Here is a 20,395-nt window from a genome sequence, read left to right as displayed (position 1 = left end):
CCGTTCTTTTTCTATGTTTCTATGTTTCTATGAGTTGGGGAGATGCCAAGAAATTTGCACATGTGATTTGACCCGAGGTGGAGGATTCCTGAGGAACCATGCTGTATAACTCACCACTGCTGGACATTATAAGTTAAGTGACATTGATCAGTATATCAATAAGGATACCCTATCATATACCAGCTCTGGTGATTATTTAAAGACCAATATGTAATAACACAATGGATTCACCTAAGGGGCGTATAAGTGTTTTGATGGTCCTGATTTGACCTCGCTGCGGCTCCAGTGCAGGAGATTGGGCACTGAACACTTATGATTTCATTACTATTTTGAGTGTATACTATTAGAGTTGAAGTATCAAATTTATAGACCAGTGAACTTTTGGGACAATTTTAATGGTGTACAACTCCAAAGGGGATGTGGCCAAGGGAACGGCATGGGCGGGTCAGCAGCATGCCCAACATTTTGACAAAGTGGCCCTGATTCAATAAATGGTACTCAAATCAGTAGACGCCTAGAATTTTTTTAAAAAAATTTTATGGCATTGATCTCTGCTACTACTACTTATCATTTCTATAGCGCAGACGTACGGAGCGCTATCCCACGCTGTCAAACTAAAAACCCCAAATTTTTTTTCTAGATTTTGAGGAAAGTGATAAGATTTTACAAAAATCTTGTCAGTCTGCCTGATCTCAGATTCAGTTCATTTACTCTGCAGTTACGATTCGTTCAGAACTGTCCTATGTCAAATTGAGATCAGTGCATTGAGATTGGTTAAGGCGCATCTTTTTGGTTTAGCATTTCTACGAGAATGTTTTTGTAAATTATGATTCCTGTTTTCTGGCAACTATTTAAACAAGATTTAAACAAATTTATTTTTCTTTGAGATTTGATTATTTTGATTTCATTACGTTTTATTTTTCTTCTTTTGCCTTCCTATTTTTATGGTGTTCTTTTCGTTTCTTGTTTTTATATTTTGTACACCGTGCTGCTGGCAAATCAAAGTGCGGTTAAAACTTTGACTAAACATAAACATCTGAGATGGAAAACTCCACTAATATGAAACATGGAAAATGCCACCGGCATTAACCAGTGTGATTTTTCCGAATGACCCACATCGATGAATTTCTTCCTACCTGCAGATTTGAAAAACTTCCGATAGCATAAACCCGCTCTTGCTGTAATCTTGAACTTTGATGCGACTTCTCTTTGCTGACTCAATAGTGCGCTGCCAGTGTTGGCGAACTTTGCCAGTCTGGGAGGCTTCAGGAGCTCCTGCTACGGTCCTAGTTGAAAAGTGAAAATAAAATACAACAAGCAGCTCACATTTACTTGTCCATCAGACTTGCTTGCCACAGGCAAAACAGTGCTTCACAGAGAGTTTCTTCTAAAGCCTCGTGAAAGCAATTCAAATACAATTATAGCCCAGTGAGAAAGAACTGACCCTTTTCACTAATGGATGTAGCTTTTGCTTCCTTCCAGACAAAAAGAGGATTATAGCATGACGCTCTTAAGAGAGACTGCTTCTGTGTCTCTCTTACGAGGATGAGGCACATTTTTCCCCCATTCTAGTCGATCTTTTATCATTTAACCCTTTCAGGACCAAGGGACATATTTGTCCCATAACTTTAAAATCCTATAAATTTTGATTGGGATAGTCTACAGTTCTAAATTTGATATGTACGGATTCCATAGGATACTGCCTTTATGTAAACAAACTGGTTCCGACATTCATTCATTAGCATCGTTGCCAGATTGACGAGAAGATTCACTTGCCACACTGTCCATAAGCCAGAAGTGTGATTTTTTTAAATAAAAATAATGATATTTCACAAAAAAAATCAATTTTTTGGCATCTGCAAGCCCTTTTTACCATAAAAATGTCGTCAAAACCACAAAAATTGGCCTACGATCCTTATGGTCCTGAAAGGGTTAATTACGTAAGTATAATTCATTAAACTCTCCAAGCTGAGAAAATGATGACAACCCGAAAAGGTGGGGCCATGGCATTTCTTTTTCCTCGTGCAGTATAAAAATTTATTCCTTTGGATTCAGGAGATACTGATGTAGGATTCCTGTAAATCAATTTTTGAAACATTGCCCAGTTTTGCAGAATATGGGCTAGATAATCAAATTACCTACAGTCCTCCAACCTCCTCCCCCCACCTTAAAACGTGTCTTCCTTCTAAAGGTTGCTGGCAACACCGAGTGATTTAGCTATGCATGCTATTGCCAGCCTTCTGGAATTTTCCATGTGCTGCATTCTGCCTCTGTCTAACATAACTTCCCTTTTCTGCATATGCAGACTTTTCAGAGGAAAACTCCAGGGCCAGCCAAAGGCTGTGAATGTGAATTAGAGATTGACCCTGTGGCTGTTACCTGCGGCTAGCCGCGGGTAATCCCCCAATACGGGAACAGAAAAAAAGTGGACACCGCGGGTACGGAGACAAGGCCATTCACCGCCCCGTGGAGCGGTGAATGGCCTTGTCTCCGCAGTGACCTCTCTGCGCACGGTCCAGCATCCCCCTCCCTCCCGATCGCCGCGTGCAGGCGTCTCCCTTCCTCTCTTCCCCTCACCTTACCTTTGTGGCGATTTTCATTTTTGTCTCCCAGTGGCACGAGCGTTTCAACACGTCGCGCCCGGCTGCTTGAAAGTTGAAACTTCTCCTCTGACGCAACCAGAAACAGGAAGTTGCATCAGAGAAGAAGTTTCGGCAGCTGCACGCGACTTAAGAACTGAAGAAGGGACACGGCAGAGAAGCAGCAGCAATCATGGGGAAGTCAATCTGTAGGTACGGAGACCCAGGGCCTGAGAAGCCCGTGCTAGTCACATTACACTGCAGCCCGTCCCTTTCAGTACCCCTACCGACACACTGTAGAATGACAGGCAAGGGAGCCAAATTTCTCTAACAGGATTTTTCATAGCTTGATCTCCATTTCCCACGCTCTGTCCTTCACATCTAGCTGCACCTCCTCCCTCTGACGATCATGTGATTCCCCTCGCCTTTCCTTCTCAACAGCTGTGTCTTTTAGAGAAAAGCTATACAACCGACAGACTTGTTAATTTTAATTGATAAAATTATTTTGGAAAAACTGATTAGATCCAAGTTTTAGACACACACAGCTGAGAGGGGTTTTCTTTTGTGTGTGCATTCTGGTCCTTTTCAATCTGTTTCTGGTATAGCATTTTCTACAGTACTGGGAGTATATGGATAAACAGATTATCCTCTACAGGAATATGTTCAGCGATTAGCACAAATAGATATCATTGGGGAGGAGTGAAAGAGGGGAGCAGACAATGGAAGTGGAAAGAGGGGGCAGATGCTGGATGGCAGGGGTAGAGAAAGAGGACACATGATGGGGAAGGAAAGGAGAGAGTGAAATGCCAAACCATGGGGTATGGGAGAAGGAAGGGACGAAGAGGAGAGAGATGCCAGACCATTGGCAAGCGAGTTATCAGAAGACACCAGAGCCTGGGATCAGCATGATCTGAATAATGACCAGGCAACAAAAGGTAAAAAAAATAGTTTTATTTTCTGTTTTGTGATTACAATATGTCAGATTTGGAAGGTGTATCCTGCCAGAGCTGGTGTTAGACAGCAAGCGTGAACTAGGACCTAAAGGAGAGAGGAAAAGTCTTTTTTATTTATTTTGTTTACATCACAGAGCTGGCGTGGGGTTAGAGAGTTTGTAACCCTATACTTCTACTAAGACTAAGGGATCCTTTTATTAAGGTGCGCATTTAGCGTGTGCTAATCTTTAGCGCATACTAAATTAGTTAGCGTACCTTAATAAAAGGACCCCTAAGTATCTTAATAAAAAATTTGCGGGGATGGGACAGGGACCGAGCTTGCAGAGATGGGACGGGGATGAGCTCGCGGGGATGGGGCGGAGACGGGGACAAATTTTTCCCCCATTCCATTCTTCAACGTGAATAGCTTGTGATAGTCACCTCTAGACAAAGATACATAGGGAAAGGGGGAGATGCTTGACCCAGGAAGAGAAAAAAGGGGAAAAGAGATGCTGGACAATGGGAAGGAGAGAGGTGATAGAGCTGATGCTAGTGAGGGAAGGGATGAGGTGGGCATCAAGGCAGAATGGGGTAGGATGGGAGATACCAATGCTGAGAGCAACAGTTAGCTCAGAGCACCAAAACCCCTTGAGCCAGCATTGCTCCCCAAAACCAATGACTATTCTTAGTGTAATGGGATATATCTGAAATAGTTTTTATTAAAGGAGGATGAAAAGAAATAGTTATGGAAAGCAATGTAGATCAGCGATGCTCAACCCAAAACTTCAGGAAACACCCAACCTGCCAAGTTTTCTGGATGCGCACGTGTTCATTGTGGTTGTCCTGAAAACCTGACTAGTTGGACGCGCCCTGAGTTGTGAACTCCTGGGGTAAATAACCACCATCACCAGAGACTGAGCAGACATTGCGTTGCGAATACGAGAACGGGAGGAAATAACACCAGACATTTGGGTTTTCCAGATTAATGAGTATTCAGATTTTCAGAAAGGAAATAAAAACTATACTCTTCAAGAAATCCCTTAATAAAGCTTAATAAAGCTTAACCCCCCTCTTACCATCCCCTCCCTAACCCCAGATCCTATTGGAAACCTTCTCTGATCTAACGTTGTAACCCTTCTTCCATAACTCTTTTTGTAATCCGCTTTGAACCGAAAGGTAATGGCGGAATAGAAATCTGTAATGTAATATAATAAAAGAAATGATTTGGAACACACACATCTGATGCTGCAAAAATAAATGCATTCAAAGTACACCGGAGACAACTATGAGCATGTCATTAATACTGTGTGATCATGCTTCACGGGGTTCGCTATCAGCACATCAAATACAGTGTATGCATGGAACCAACTCATTTGGGGGACATTGCCCAATGAAAGACTATACATCTCTCGCATATTTCCTCTTGCCTAGATCATGACTAAATTTCAAGAATCTTTGTTCATGCATACTCTCCATTTATCTTCTTTTCTTTGTTTTCCATGGGACATTGTAGAAGCTGAGTCACACCAGGGACGATGAACCGGTATAAGATTTTGCGCATATATAAGTGCCATGCTGGGTCAGATCGACGGTGCAACACATGAGACATATCTTTCATATTTCCCATCTCATTGCAAACGATAGCCCCCTCCCTCTTATTAATCTTGGCTACAGTTTGAAAGATACTGTTGCGTAGCCATAATTTGAATTTATTTTTGCTGTAGTGTAACAGTAAGTACCTCAATTGTGGTTGGAGACTGTGGCGGCATTCATCTTTTGAAAATGGTCTTAGCAAACCCAGGCATCGCATACTCCTGACTTAACGATACATTTCCCTTCTCATCATGAGTGAAATGGTGTGGTGGTCATGCTAGTCCACTTTCCAAGATAATATAAACATAGCAACATAGAAGATGACGGCAGAAAAGGACTACAGCCCATCAAGTCTGCCCACTCTGCTTACCCACCCCCTATCTATGCCCTAATGACCCAATTTCCTTTTCTTGACCCTCGTAGGGATCCCACATGGGTATCCCATTTATTCTTAAAGTCTGGCACGCTGTCTGCCTCGATCACCTGCACTGGAAGCTTGTTCCAATGATCAACCACTCTCTCTGTGAAGAAATACTTTCTGGTGTCGTCATGAAATTTTCCGCCCCCGAGTTTGAGCGGGTGCCCTCTTGTGGCCGAGGGTCCCTTGAGAAATAAAATATCATCTTCCACTTCGACATGTCCCGTGAGGTACTTAAATGTTTCGATCTTGTCGCCCCTCTCCCTACGTTCCTCGAGAGTGTAGAGCTGCAGTTTGTTCAGTCTCTCTTCGTACGAGAGACCCTTGAGCCCCGAGATCATCCTGGTGGCTGTCCGCTGAACCAATTCAATTCCGCGCACATCTTTACTGTAATGTGGCCTCCAGAATTGCACACAGTACTCCAGATGAGGTCTCACCATGGCCCTGTACAACGGCATTAGGACTTCAGGCTTTCGGCAAAGTAATAAGACAAAGGATATAAGGTGAAATCTTTTTTATTGGACTAACTTGATGCATTTTAGGATGAGCTTTCAAAGATAACCCTTCTTCTTCAGATCAGATATCAAATATCAGTATATGTAAGAAAAACGCGAAAGCATTTCAGGGATAAGAAAGAGGAGGGGTGGGCTGGAGACAGAGAGGTGGCAGAGCAGTGCTGACCTTCCGTCAACTACCTAATCTGAAACAAAAATGGGTGAAAAGCAAGCTCCCCACACAAACCGGGAAGAAGGGAACGGCACACGTCCTTGTGGTGTGAACTGTGCGAACAGTCGCTCATAGGGGAAAACCATTCCGCATAAAGGGATCCTTCACCTGTTCATACATCATTCAGTGCAAAAAGTGCAGCGAGGCATGCATGTTACATCGGTGAAACGAGCCAAATGCTAAAGACCAGAATCAACCTACATAGATATCGTATTAAGGGTCACAATACCAATTAGGACAACACTTTGGAAAGCTGACCAGTGCACCAATGATGGTATGGTGAGAATACCAAAAGGGAACTTTGAAATCAAAATGATAAGGTATTTTGACACCTACCAGACGGGACTTAAAAGAGATCTAGGTTTTTTTTCCCCCCCCCCCCCCCACTATAAAGATATTTAAAACTGCTCTGCCACCTCTCTGTCTCCTGCCCCCCTCCTTCCTGTTCCTACCCCTGAAATGCTTTCATGTTTCCCTTATATATACCGATATTTGTCCACATTTGCTTATATCTGATCTGGAGAAGAAGGGTTACCTTCGAAAGCTCATCATGAAATGCATTGAGTTAGTCCAATAAAAAAAGTATCACCCTATTTCCTTTGTTTTATTCCATTATATTACCGTCTCATCAGGCAAACCTCGTACTTAATTGCTGTAACAAAAAAATAGAAAGGTTTTACTTGATTTAAATCGGCCCGATATTCAGACCAATGGAGACAGCTGGGTATCTCAGCTGTGACATCGGAAATTCAATGCTGGTGCCTGTCATTGAATTTAGGGGGGATATTTTGGCCAGCCGAGATATAGCCTGCTAAGTCGATATGTATCGGCTGGTAGGTTATGTCCTAGCAGCCAAAAATAGATCTACTTTTTAGGTGGGTGCATCTGGCCGCATGCCTTAGCCGGTGAGTCATTGAATATTAACGGCTGTGTGCTATTTAGCCGGTCGGGAGCCATTCCCAGAAGGCTACATAGCACTGAAATTTTGGCCCCAGTGTTCTTTAGTTGAAACCTTTTCCGGTGAAAGGTTAAGCTGCCAGGTCAGAATAGCAATGGCATGCCTCGTCTTTGCTTGCAAGAAGCTACCTTAATCGCAAAAGAGGGATGAATTGATGCCATTAGGTGCTGGAAGGTGCACATATCCAAATTAAATAAAGGGGCCCTTTTGCAAATTATCAGTAAGCACTAATGCACGCTTAACACAGCCCCAAAACGGCATACCGTAGGGCAGGGGTAGGGAACTCCGGTCCTCGAGAGCCGTATTCCAGTCGGGTTTTCAGGATTTCCCCAATGGCTATGCATTGAAAGCAGTGCATGCACATAGATCTCCTGCAGATTCATTGGGGGAAATCCTGAAAACCCGACTGGAATACGGCTCTCGAGGACCGGAGTTCCCTACCCCTGCCGTAGGGCGTGCTGAGATGTTCTGCAATAATTTGGGGGAAATGTGACCCAAGCGATAAAAAAAATAAAACGTCTAGGAGCGGAGAGTGGGTGTGTCCCATGCTAATTGGTTAACATGGTTACACCGTCGCACAGAAAAGACTAACATCTGAGCCCTTAGGCACTGATTCTATAAAGTCCGCATAAAGTTTGGTGCAGCTACTGGCACCTAACGTAATCGATCAATATCTGGAGGAGCGTAGGGAGAGGGGAGACATGATTGAGACATTTAAGTACATCACGGGACGGGTCGAGGTGGAAGATGATATCTTTCTTCTCAAAGGACCCTCAAACACAAGAGGACATCCGCTCAAACTCAGGGGAGGGAAGTTTTGTGGAGACGTCAGGAAGTACTTCTTCACGGAACGAGTGATAGAGCATTGGAACAAGCTTCCAGTACAGGTGATCGAGGCCCGCAGTATCCCAGACTTCAAGAATAAATGGGATACCTATGTGGGATCACTGCGAGGGTCATACCAATGAATAGGGTCGCTAGGATATAGACTTAATAGAGCAGGTTAGTAGAGTTAAGGGGGTCAGTAGACTTAAAAGGGTGGGTCAATGGTATGGGCAGACTTGATGGGCTGTAGCCCTTATCTGCCGTCATCTTTCTGTGTTTCTATGTTTCTAATAGGCTTCATCGGTGCTGATGTTGGCATCCAACACCTCACAATAGGCTTTAACTGGACTTAATTGAAAGTTAAGCGCCTAACTCGGAAAAACATGATTCTATAAAAAGTAGGTTCCTAGCCCAAAGCGCCTACACTAAAAGTAGGCATGGGTAGGGGCGGATCATGGATGTGTTTCGGAGTTAGGCGCCTCTTTGTGAGTTAGGCGCTATTAGGCTCTGAACCTGGCGCCTACCCATAGATGAAGGAAACCCCGGCGTAAATGTGGTGATGCCTAAACGTTGGGATTCTGAGCGACGCCTAAGCGAGCTCAGGTGACGCTGAGCACGATTCTATGTTGGGCGCCTAAGGGCTCCTTTTACAAAGCCGCGCTAGCGGTTTAACGCGCGTAACAGAACGCGCTAGCCGCTACCGCCTCCTCTTGAGCAGGCGGTAGTTTTTCGGCTAGTACGGGGTTTAGCGCGTGATTAAAAGTCACGTGCGATAAGCCCTAAGTTTTCTAGAATCGGTGCCTATACCGGTGCCTAATTTGATATGGACTTTATAGAATCGGGGCCTTACGGTCTACGTAATGGATGGTGATAGGGGCTCACATGCGCTAGTGGCAAAATTAGTGTGTGGGCAGTTTCTTCAGCTTGACGGAAGGTAAAGGGACATCGGACCGGACGAGAAGGCTGGGAACATGCTGGGCCACGGGGGCTACCCAGAGCTTTGGGGCCAGGCCGTGACTCCAAGGCCGGGAACACCCCCGTCATGGCAGGCACCAGGGGCGGTCCCCCCCCCCCCCCCCTTGGTATGCCACTGGTGTATGTTTTAAGGCTTTGAATGGACTTTTACCCAGCTACCTTTTGGATCATTTCAATTTTGCTACTAGAATGCACTTGCGTACGATATGATTTTCTTTTGACTTTCCATCTGAAAAGAGATGTATCTATAAACGATTCCTTAGTAAATCTTTGGCAGCTATGCGGGATAAACAAGTTAGCACTTATATATCAGTTTCAACCTCTTATCTAGTTTTCAGAAAATCGCTGAAAACCCACTTGCTTGGTAAATATTTTGATTAATTTATTATGATCATACTACAAATGGTTAGTATCTTTTAGCTGTTAACCGCACTGAACCGCAAGGTAGCTGCGGTATATAAGAATTTATGGAATGCAATATTTCTAATGAGCAAGTTTGCTTACCTAAAGAACGTTTCCAAGTTATAGTTCGCACTGGATGAATGAACTGAGGTAACCGCCGCCATGGGGGACTCACCGGCCTCCGTCCTCGTTCACTACCTATCTCAGTAAAATACCATGAGAACAAACCCATCAGAATTTAAGTTGACAAAAAAAAAAAAAAAATAGCTGATGTTTCAAAAGTAAGAAAAGTTCCCTATTTTGGATAATTGCTGTTACTCTCCACAGAGGATTCTTATTTTTCACTCCACTCCAGGAGATGAAATTCAATTCCAACATACACTCTTTGAGCCCTGTTTTGCATTATTTAATGGCCAAGGATGGACTTGTCTCCGCTGTCATGCATTCAATATTGATGCGTGCAGGTAATATACAAGTCCGGTCCTTGGGTTTATGATTAGATTTATGAAATGTGAGAGCCTCAGATCCCTGGGCTTTCAGGATATCCCCAAAGAAAAAGTATAAGTAAATGAGCGGGTGACCCGTCAAATGCACTCAGGACAATTGTGCCCCGAAAAACGGTGTGCACTGGCTAATGCCCCGACAAATACGCGGCCAACAAATGCGTGCACACGCACTGAATGGTGACCTGTCACATGTGGCCCGATGTGGATACTATTTTGTCTTTTTGAGGGTTACAACCCCCCCCCCCCCTGAAAATACTGTATTCACTTCGTATCTAGTGTAAGGGTAAGGTTTACATAATGATTGTGGAAACCCTATCTGGAAGGTCCTGATTTGCTCAGACCCCTCAGGCCCCGTCCCTTAGGAGGGGCCTGAGGTGCCTGAGCCAATCAGGGCGTTAGGTCCGTCATGTCATTGTCCAATCAGGGCAAAACTCTTCTTTCCACAGGGCGCAATCGATGGGGCCCAATTGTCCTGCGTGCACACATTTGACAGGGCACAATTGTCCTGGGCGCATTTGTCGGTGTACCAAATGAGCAGTTTCCAGATAAGCAGTATTCTGAAAGTAAGGCACTAGATTCACAGATGCGTACTTTCCTTGGAATAGCGGGGGGCAGGGGGGCACATAATTAAACACATAAGGGTCAATACTCAAAGCAATTTAACCGGACAGAAATGGTTCCTGGCCACTTAAATTACTTGTTCAGGGCAAAATGGGCATTTTCAGTGGCACTTAACCAGTTTTCTGCCACTGAAAATGTCCAATTAGGGCCAGATTCTATAAATGGCACCTACATTAGGTGGTGCTAAGCATCCTAATTGCAGCCACTTAGCAATTCCTAAGTTCAGGATTGTGACTAAGGTTTTTTTTTGTTTTAAATGGCTTAATCAGCCAATTAAAAATTGACCATGTCGGTTTTCAACCAATCAAAAAAATAAAAATCAGTTAATCAATGTAAGAATTCAGCACTTAAGAGGAGGTACCCGCCCATGCCTAAGGAGGCTACCAGTGCCTACATTAAAAAGTACAAAACTACACAGGAGGAAAATAACTTCAAAAATCAAACAGCGTGAAAAAATTCAAGAAAATAAACAGAAAACAGGCTAGTGTAATTGCTGTAACTTCTTAAAAGTCCTCTTGGAACTCCATATTCCTTATACTTTAATCAGTGAATAGATTGTGCTCAAAGACATGGAGGAAAAAGGGGACAAAAAGTCCCCCCAAAACCTCACCACCCAATCATTGCAAAACTTCCACCTTAATACACTTTTATATGTGCATGACTTGAAAGATTGTATTATTGAAAAAGCGCTTATCTTTTGTGTATAGTTCTTTGGCCTCGACGTGCCACGTTTCAAAATTTCTTCAGGAAGCCAAATGGTAACAGCGAAAGACTCTTAAGTCTTCCAGAATGGGTGTCAGTCCCTGGTCTAGCTTGCAAATTCAGCTTTCAGTAGACTTCCGATATCTGCTGGCTTTTTGTCCCCTTTTTCCTCCATGTCTCTGAGCACAATCTATTCACTGATTAAAGTATAAGGAATATGGAGTTCCAAGAGGACTTTTAAGAAGTTACAGCAATTACACTAGCCTGTTTTTTGTTTATTTTTTTTCCATTAAAAAGTAGGCATGGAACTTACAAGATAAGTGCCTCTAAATTACGGTAAGTGAGTGAAAAGCTGGCCTAATGAAGCTACGCCTACCTTTAGGATGCCTAGCAATGCCTAAGCCTGCTTAGGCATTGCTAAGTGTGATTTTATAAACAGCGCCTAGCAGTTGATTGACAACTGTTCCAAGAGGCACCTACAATGTAGGTGCTGATAGGTGCCATTTATAGAATCTGGCCCTTAGTGCCTATCTCAAAACTGCCTATTTCTGAAGTGTTCTGGGGCGGAATCGGCCCTTACCGATTAAGTTGTACTTAAGTCCCACTAAATGAGTGACTAGGATTTCATGATTTATTAACTGCCTTTATGAAGGTATCCATTCAAGGAATGCACCTAGAGGTTAAGAAGTACCAGAAAGGTTATTGTCCAAGATTGTAATTTACAATTAGCATTGCTGTCGGATGTTTCTGTGATATTGTATATATGATAAAAGTAGTTTTAATTTATACAAGTGTTTGTGGATTTATGTAAGTGTAATTTTAAATGTACAATTGTACTATTTTACATATATATATATATACCATCTAAGACTATTAGAGATAAGTGATCAATATATCTATTAAATAATTGAAAAAAATAAAATAAATGTAGGTAAAGTCGCACTTCATGGACAAAACTGTCATAGTGAGGTCTTAAGCCAGATTCTCACCTGTATTGGAGTAACGGAGAAGTTAGCGATCAGCCACAGGGGTTTAAGTTGCTTTAATTGACCCTTACAGTGACTTCAAGGGCCCTAATGCAGTGTGATAAAATTTATCATGGTGATATTTAAGTCTCCTTAGGTTACCTAATGATATGCAAAACATTCAAATTCATGTTTTGCGTCTCATTACTATGCAAATACCCTAACACAGTGGTCTTAAACTCGCGGCCCGGGGGCCACATGCAGCCCGCCAGGTACTATTTTGAGGCCCTCGGCATGTTTATCATAATCACAAAAGTAAAATAAAACAGTTTCTTGATCATATGTCTCTTTAGCTATAAATTACAATATTATTATTAAGACTTAGCCAAAAGGAAAAATTTATAAACTATAAAGAGTTTTACCTCATGCAAAATTGTTATTTCTTTAATAAGACATTAACTATTTTTTCTGAGGCCCTCCAAGTACCTACAAATCCCAAAATGTGGCCCTGCAAAGGGTTTGAGTTTGAGACCACTGCCCTAACACAACTTGTGGTGATATACCACATGTTGTAGAGGCAAAAATCACAGTGAAATAACCGCATCAAAAGCTGGGGTTGGTCATAAACAAGCCCTCCCTTTTACAAAACCACAATAGCAGATTTTAGCGCAGGCTGGCGCACTGAGTGCTCTGCACTGCTCCCCCCCCCCACTCTCCGGATATAGCCCCCAACATCCTAATCAATTCCCCCCCCCCAACTCTGATCTAATACCCCACCCCCAATCCAATCTCCTACCCAGGATCAATCTCCCACCCTAGTAGATCCAATCCCCAATCTCCCACCTCCTGATCCAAGCCCCCAACCTCTTCCCGATGAAGCCCCCACCCTGGTTCCATACCTTGTTTCTTTGGTTGTCTAGGTTTCCTGGGGCAGGCATGATCCCCAGTTGCTCCTGCCAATCTGGCACCACCTGTCAAAATAGTGCTCCTAGTAGTAGTATCATGTGACTACCACTAGGGGTTCATGTTCCTGTATAAGGAAAATATGGCACATATTGCAGCTACACCTGCATGAAAATCTTTGTGGAGGGGGTTGCATTTCATGATTTTTTATTTTTTTTTTGCAGAATTTGTCAATATTATACATCACCAAGATGTTTGAATAGCAGTCTTTCAGAAACTAAAATAAATATTCATATGATATTACATGACACCTTCTCACTGGCTAGAAAAGAAACATTTCTTTAGATAACTGGGTTCAATGACTAGAAACAGCGGTCAGATTCTGTAAGCAATATGCAGAAAGCATGAGTTAGGGTTTCCTAATGCATGCATAAAAGGAAAGAGTTACTCTTCAATGTGGCATGTGAATCGAATACAATTTAGCTGTGTGCAACAAGCTTGAACTAACATGTTGTTAGAAAGACCCCTGAAGCCTTACATCCAAGCCAGCTAGAAGTAGAATTTATAGGGCCCCTTTTACAAATCCATGATAGTGATTCCTGGTGCCGCAAGTGCATAGAAGCCCATAGGAGCTGAATGGGCTGTGTCACTTTTTTAAAACTATTATTATTTATAATTTTCCATTAACATCCAAAGCATATTCTTTGACAAGAAATATGAGAAAAATTACAACCAATTTCCCTTGGTGAACAAAAAGTAATACATAGGAAAGTATTTATCCTTAATACAGTCCACAATTATGAGAGGACAAGAAAAAGAAACATCCCAGGAAAAGGAACTTACAAAAAGAATTCAAATACAGAAATTGAGCAGGTTATTCCAGCGAATTAAGTATGGACTTCAATGACCACCTCCAATCCTTGGTAAAAAAATGCTTTTTCAGCCTTCACATGCTGAGGAAAGTTAGATCCTGTTTCCATCAAAAACATTTTACCCTCCTTGTCCAATCCATCATCCTCTCCAGATTGGACTATTGCAACTCTATCTACTTAAGCCTAACTATGAAAAACCTCCACAGACTCCAACGGATTCAGAATGCCGCGGCCAAGCTCATCTTCGCTAAAAGTAAATTTGACCATGTCTCCCCGCTCCTGGCCAAGCTCCACTGGCTTCCGATAATCGCCAGGGTCCACTATAAATGCGCCTGTTTAACTTTCAAAATCCTATATGGTATCCTCCCTCCCTTTATCCCTCTTTCTTGGAATTCCTCAAACCCTAATACCACCAGATCCTCCCACAAATATAAAACTATCCTTCCCCTCGCTAAAAGGCATTTCCCACACAGGAAAGCTAGGGACCTCCCTCCACTTCAAAATCACTGAGCTCTGGAACAACCTTACCTCCCCTCTTCGGAACTTGAGCTCCCTCCATCTGAAAACCTGGCTTTTCTCAAAAAATGTAAGTCTCCCTCCAACTTAGGAATCAAGGAAACTCTTATATCTTGGCATCCCAAGTCCTCTAAATTTTCTTCACACGTCTACCTCTAACCCTCTGTTGTAGTTCCTTTCTATTTCTCCTACTGTAAACCGCGTCGAGCTCTACGAACATGGAGATGATGCGGTATACAAACCTAAGGATTAGATTCGATGTGATTAGATTATGGTATGCTAGAAACTCCTTCCTGTGGGCTGCGTCGTCTTTGCCGCATGGGAATCACTACCGAGGCTTTGGAAAAGCTGTGCTCTGCTAAACCAGCAAGTGCAAAAAAGCTAAGAGATTTGAGAAGACAGACAAGAGCTAGAAGCCACAGAGACCTCTGCCCTGCTCTAGGTGTTTGGGAGTTGAGAGCCTGTCTTATCCGTCTGCAAGGTCAGTCGTTCCAACTGGCAAAAACACGGGACCTTTTCCACCTTATTCTCTAATGTCCCATATTATCCTGAGGTTGAGGCGAGGAACAGCTCCACTACCTCAATGCCCTGGCACTTCCGTCTTAGAGTGTATTTATGCTACTTGTGAAAAAATCATAGACAATCCGCCGAAACCTTCTTCCCCATGAGTGGCAGCGGCCAAAAAAAGCAAACAAGATGCTAGGAATCATTACCAGGGGGTTGCTGAAAAGTTCTCAGCCCAGCCAACCCACTTCCTAAATACTGAGCATTATTTTGCCCCTGTAGCTGCAAAGAATGTTATCTTACTGTGTGTTTCATTAAGTACCAATTTGCAGAAACGAAATTCTATATTTTGACCTTGAACCATATCCACGTCATTCTCTTCTTGGTTGAACTCATGGCAGCCATTTTGATGACGGCTCTGCACTGGACAGGAGCGTAGGAAGATCGCTGCTTGCCCGCATCAACGCTAGACCACCTGGTAAGGTCTGGGGGGTTGGGGGGGGGGCGGGGCAGTGTTTCTGCATTAAAAAACAAAAAATCATGAAAACCCAAATTTGCGAGTGGGGAAACCACAAATCGGGAGGGGGAGCTGCATATTTGCTTTTTGACACGCGACAAATCTGGAATGGACGTGTTGCACACAACTTTTGGGATAGGCAAATTCATACGAAACCTAGTTAAGGTGTGGGGGGGGGGATTATTGTAAAGTAATATAATGTAATGTAATTTATTTCTTAAATACCGCTAAACTCCGTTAGGATTCTAAGCGGTTTACAGAAAATAGATAATAGGGTGCATTAAAATTATAAGTAAAATAGGTACTTAGAAATTCCCTTACTGTCCCGAAGGCTCACAATCTAACTAAAGTACTTGGAAAAATGACAATTAGTAGAGTAATGAAGAAATAAAATAGAGATAGATGAGAAAAAATAAGAAAATAAACATTCTAATAAGACTACAATGATCTAAAGTAAAGAGACCGCCTCTGTTTTTTCTTTCTGAAGCTCGTACGTCAACATTTCTGAATCTGCAGTTGGGCAGCCTTAGTCTTCATCGTTGAGTCACAATGAGAGGAAGATCTTCACGGCAGATGAGGACGACGTGTCTGTGAGAGTGCGCCAGAGGTGTGTGACTGAATTTGTGTGAAAGCGGTGAATAACTAATTAAACAGGAAAGCTAGTTCCACGCTGTGCAGGCAGTCTTAAAGAGATAAGAAACCTAGCAACGAAAAAGCCTGCCCTTTGAGGCAAAAGGAATAGTGGTCTTCTAATGAAAAAAATTGTATGCAATCTGCTTGCTAAAAGGTAATCCCGCCTGTTGCAAGCGCTTTAGCGCCCCCTAAGGCGAGTGACTTTGCGTACGTGGTACTGATGTCGGGAGAAGAAGGCTGATTTAGTGGCTTCTGCGGTGAAGAGATATTGTGCTTTGAAAGTATTGCGGCCGTCTGTGAAGCGATTTTAAAAGGAGCAGCTGTGGCTGGGCCGAATTAAAGGCCTAACCGGGCAATTGTGGGGAAAAAGTCAGCATTTTCTGGGCTTAAAACAGAACATTTCAGTATTTGTCAAGATAAACTTGGATAGAGCGGTAAATTAAACTCTTGAACTGTTATGGCCGTGCATCGCAAACTGTACGCCTCCTGACATTTCAGGGGTGTCGCGGTTCACTGGCAAAGAGGAGAGATACCGTCCTGTAAGCAATCTCCCGACGCCGGCACCTCATCTCTCTGCCGGCCCTTCTCTCCTCTCAGCGTAAGGGCCGTTTGAAGGGCCTTTGTGCATGCGCTGATGTCGCGCATGTGTGTGATGTCATCACACTGATGCCAGCGCATTTCCTGGTGTCTCGAGCCGTGGACACTAGATTTAGTGTGCCCCTGGCTCGAAAAAGTTTGCGAGACACTGGGTTATGGCGCGCATAATGCAAAATTCAATCATGCCCTTCTGGCGCCCCTCCCCCGCCCTCATCTCCACGCCCTCCCCACTCCTTCCCCGGTCCCCCCTGCCACGTGTGCCCCCTTTTCCTTCCCCATAGCTCTAGTTGTTCACTGCCACAAGCAATGAGAACTTCAACGTGCTCCTCGCGCCGGGTGCCACGCTTAGGAAGTGACATCTGTGGGAGAGACGGCGGGGTCACGGGGAGGAAGTTGAAGTTCTCGTCGCTCACAGCAGTGAATGACTAAAGGGACGGGGAAGGGAAGGGAGTGTGCATGCAGCAGGGGGGGGGATCGAGGAAGGAGTGGGGGGGGGGCAGAGACAAGGGCGGGGGGAGGGGCACCACCTCCATGAGCGCCCTTTACCTTCGATACACCACTGATGGAAAGATCTTTTAAAACTGAAGGAAACGTTTCTAGGCGGCTGTGAGCGGAGGTTCAAGACCCCAGAATCCCAGTCCTTGATCGCAAATAAAATGGAGGAAAAACAGGAAGAAGAAAGGAGCCACTGCCTGGATAAGTGGCACCGAGTGAAGCCATCCCTTGGATTGCAGGGGTAGGCAATTCCGGTCCTCGAGAGCCGGAGCCAGGTCAGGTTTTCAGGATATCCACAATGAATATCTATGAGACTAGTCGTTAAACCCGTTACATTAACGGGTGCTAGAATATATGTGTGTCTGTTTGTCTGTGTTTCTTTATCTCTCTCTCCTTGGCCGCTGTCTGTGTCCTTCTGTCTCCCCCCCTCCCCCCCAAGCAAAGCTGTCTGCCTCCAGCACACCCCTCCCCCCAAAGCATCCCCATTTCCCTCTCCCTAACTGTCTCTCCATGCCCCTTTTGTCTTCCCCCCAGTTCAAAACTGTCTGTCCCCAGCACACCTCCCCCCCAAAGCTGCCCCCTTTCCCTATCTCTCCATGGCCCCTTCTGTCTCCCCCAGCACACCCCTCCCCCAAAGCAGCCCCCTTTCCCTCTCCCTGTCTCTCCAGGTCCCCTTCTGTCTCCCCTTAGCACACCCCTCCCCCCAAAGCAGCCCCCTTTCCCTCTCCCTCTGGCCCCCTGTATTGATTCCCCTGCTTACCCTCCCTGCATCCCGGCGTCTTCTGGCCTGCTCCAGGCCGCGATCGTGGTGGCCGGCCCCAGCGAACCTCACAGGCCGCTCCCCAACCCAGAAGCACGCTCCCTCCTGACGCGATCCCGTGCGTCAGAGGGAATGTGCCACCGAAGGCCGGAAAGTGGCCCGCGAGGCCCGCCAAAGCTGGCCACGATCGCAGGTTGCCCTGAAGAGAAGGAGCAGCGGCAGCAGCAGCGGTGAGCGAGGGCGGGAAGGAGGTGCTTGCTTCCGGTTGGTGAGGAGCTTGCTTCGGGTTGGTGAGGGGTGAGTGAGGAGTGATCCCTGGCTGCGTTCTAAAATGGAACGCGGCCACGGATCAGAAAACACGGCGCCAGGGATCACGATGCACGCTCTAGGGCAGGGGTGTCCAATGTCGGTCCTCGAGGGCCGCAGTCCAGTCGGGTTTTCAGGATTTCCCCAATGAATATACATGAGGTCTATTTGCATGCACTGCTTTCATTGTATGCTAATAGATCTCATGCATATTCATTGGGGAAATCCTGAAAACCCGACTGGACTGCGGCCCTCGAGGACCGACATTGGACACCCCTGCTCTAGGGTTTTATTATATAGGATGGATTTGCATGCACTGCCTTCTTGAGATGCAAATCTCTCATATGCATATTTATTGTGGATTTCCTGAAAACCTGACCTGGCTCCGGCTCTCGAGGACCGGAATCGCCTACCCCTGATCTAGTGTAACAAGCAAGAAGCATTTTTTTTTTCTGAAGAACTACATTTCCCAGAAGACTCTGCCTGTCACTTCAGAAAAAAATAAGCTGAGGGAGCCTTAGACAGGGTCTGACCAATCTGCACCCTGCATAGGTGGTAGCAGTGAATAGCTGAGCAAAATGCTAGGGAGGAAACCTTAAAACCAGTTGCTGTTCTGGGCAAGAGAGAGAGAGAAGCCAGAAGTGTTCATTTGAACTCGACACATATCAATATAACTTAGCACCAAAACATGAGAAGAGAGATTCTGTGAAATAATTTTTTTTTTCCCAAACCCTCTTCCCTCCCACCTGTTGTACCAAAGCAGGCAAATAGGTGAGGACTGACCTGAAAACCCGAGATGGACTCGCATCAGGAATGCAACTCAGAGCAAAAAGGATAAATACCAGGTGGTCACGAAAGCGTTGCTGTTTTATAAAGAGCTTAGTTTTTCTCAAGCCATCCATCAGGCTTTAAGGATATCCTCAATGGATAGGCATGAGAGGATTTGAGCAGACAAAGCTGCCTCGGGTTTATTTGCTGTGGATATTCTGAAACCCCTGAGCATGTTCCCAAGACTGGGGCTGAAACCTCCTGAATTGGATCCATCTCCTCAAAGCAGACGTGATTTAGAAGCGAGTTCCATTAGTGTCATGGTATGTGGAAATTGGCCCACTTGGACATATTAACCCCCTCCGCCCACCCAAACACAAAATAAGCAGGTTGAAATCCAGCTCAAAACCCGGGGCCAATCCTGTTCAATATGTTTGTGAGTGACATTGCTGAAGGGTTAGAAGGAAAAGTGTGCCTTTTTGCAGATGATACCAAGATTTGTAACAGAGTAGACACCGAAGAGGGAGCGGAAAATATGAAAAAGGATCTGCAAAAGTTAGAGGAATGGTCTAATGCCTGGCAACTAAAATTCAATGCAGGGTAATGCATTTGGGGATTAATAATAGGAAGGAACCGTATATGCTGGGAGGAGAGAAGCTGATATGCACGGACGGGGAGAGGGACCTTGGGGTGATAGTGTCCGAAGATCTAAAGGTGAAAAAAAAAAAAAAAAAATTTAAATTGAATCAGGTTGGGCAGACTGGATGGACCATTCGGGTCTTTATCTGCCGTCATCTACTATGTTACTATGTTACTATTTCCCCCATTTTAAACCTATTCCAATTTTGCATCATCCGCCCTCCCTCTGAATATCAGGAACGAGAGTGCATTTATTTCTTATGACCTAGTTAGGTAAGGATTTTTGCCATGATGATTATTATTATTATTATTGCGTGCCTTAGGAAGGAAAAATAAACCCCCCCGAAGGCCACAGCTAAGACTGTAGGTTTTTGTGCTTATAAAAACAAACCCTGCCGTTAATTAAAATTGACAGCTTGTCATTCTGCCTGAAAAGAGCAGCATGCAACTGTATATTTTAAACAAGAACGTCAGTGTCATTTTCATTCCTGTGCTCAATAACATCTTCAAAAAGAAGTTTTATATTTGAATGACTTTTGGGGTGGGTTTATTTTTTTTATTTTTTTTGGGGGGGAAGGGTAAAGAAAAGGTTCTCTTACCTTGATGATGAGACACAAGCTCCTTTTGATCACAGGCAGCACAACCAAGGTTTCATTCTATATACATAAATCTGGAAAAACAAT

General features: G+C 44.3%; 1 protein-coding gene across 6 annotated transcripts in view; it reads right to left on the bottom strand.

The window, feature by feature from the left end:
* LOC117351634 (F-box/LRR-repeat protein 21-like) overlaps nucleotides 1-20,395 on the bottom strand; it is a 54,936-nt gene that overhangs the window by 11,049 nt on the left and 23,492 nt on the right. For 3 of the 6 annotated variants that reach the window (XM_033927190.1, XM_033927191.1, XM_033927194.1), the window contains 5 exons: nucleotides 20,312-20,382; nucleotides 13,102-13,232; nucleotides 11,818-12,364; nucleotides 9,511-9,606; nucleotides 1,137-1,286 (listed from right to left, as the gene is read on the bottom strand). In XM_033927190.1, the coding sequence (XP_033783081.1) occupies nucleotides 1,137-1,286; nucleotides 9,511-9,572 (212 nt within the window). In that variant the 5' untranslated portion in view covers nucleotides 9,573-9,606; nucleotides 11,818-12,364; nucleotides 13,102-13,232; nucleotides 20,312-20,382. The remainder of the gene's footprint in view (nucleotides 1-1,136; nucleotides 1,287-9,510; nucleotides 9,607-11,817; nucleotides 12,365-13,101; nucleotides 13,233-20,311; nucleotides 20,383-20,395) is intronic. The other 3 variants (XM_033927192.1, XM_033927193.1, XM_033927195.1) reach the window with 3 other exon arrangements.

The sequence above is a fragment of the Geotrypetes seraphini genome, chromosome 18 (genome assembly GCF_902459505.1).
Source record: "Geotrypetes seraphini chromosome 18, aGeoSer1.1, whole genome shotgun sequence".
Lineage (NCBI taxonomy): Eukaryota > Metazoa > Chordata > Amphibia > Gymnophiona > Dermophiidae > Geotrypetes > Geotrypetes seraphini.
Note: the sequence above shows the minus strand (reverse complement) of the source record. Positions and strands in the feature narration are given on the sequence as shown.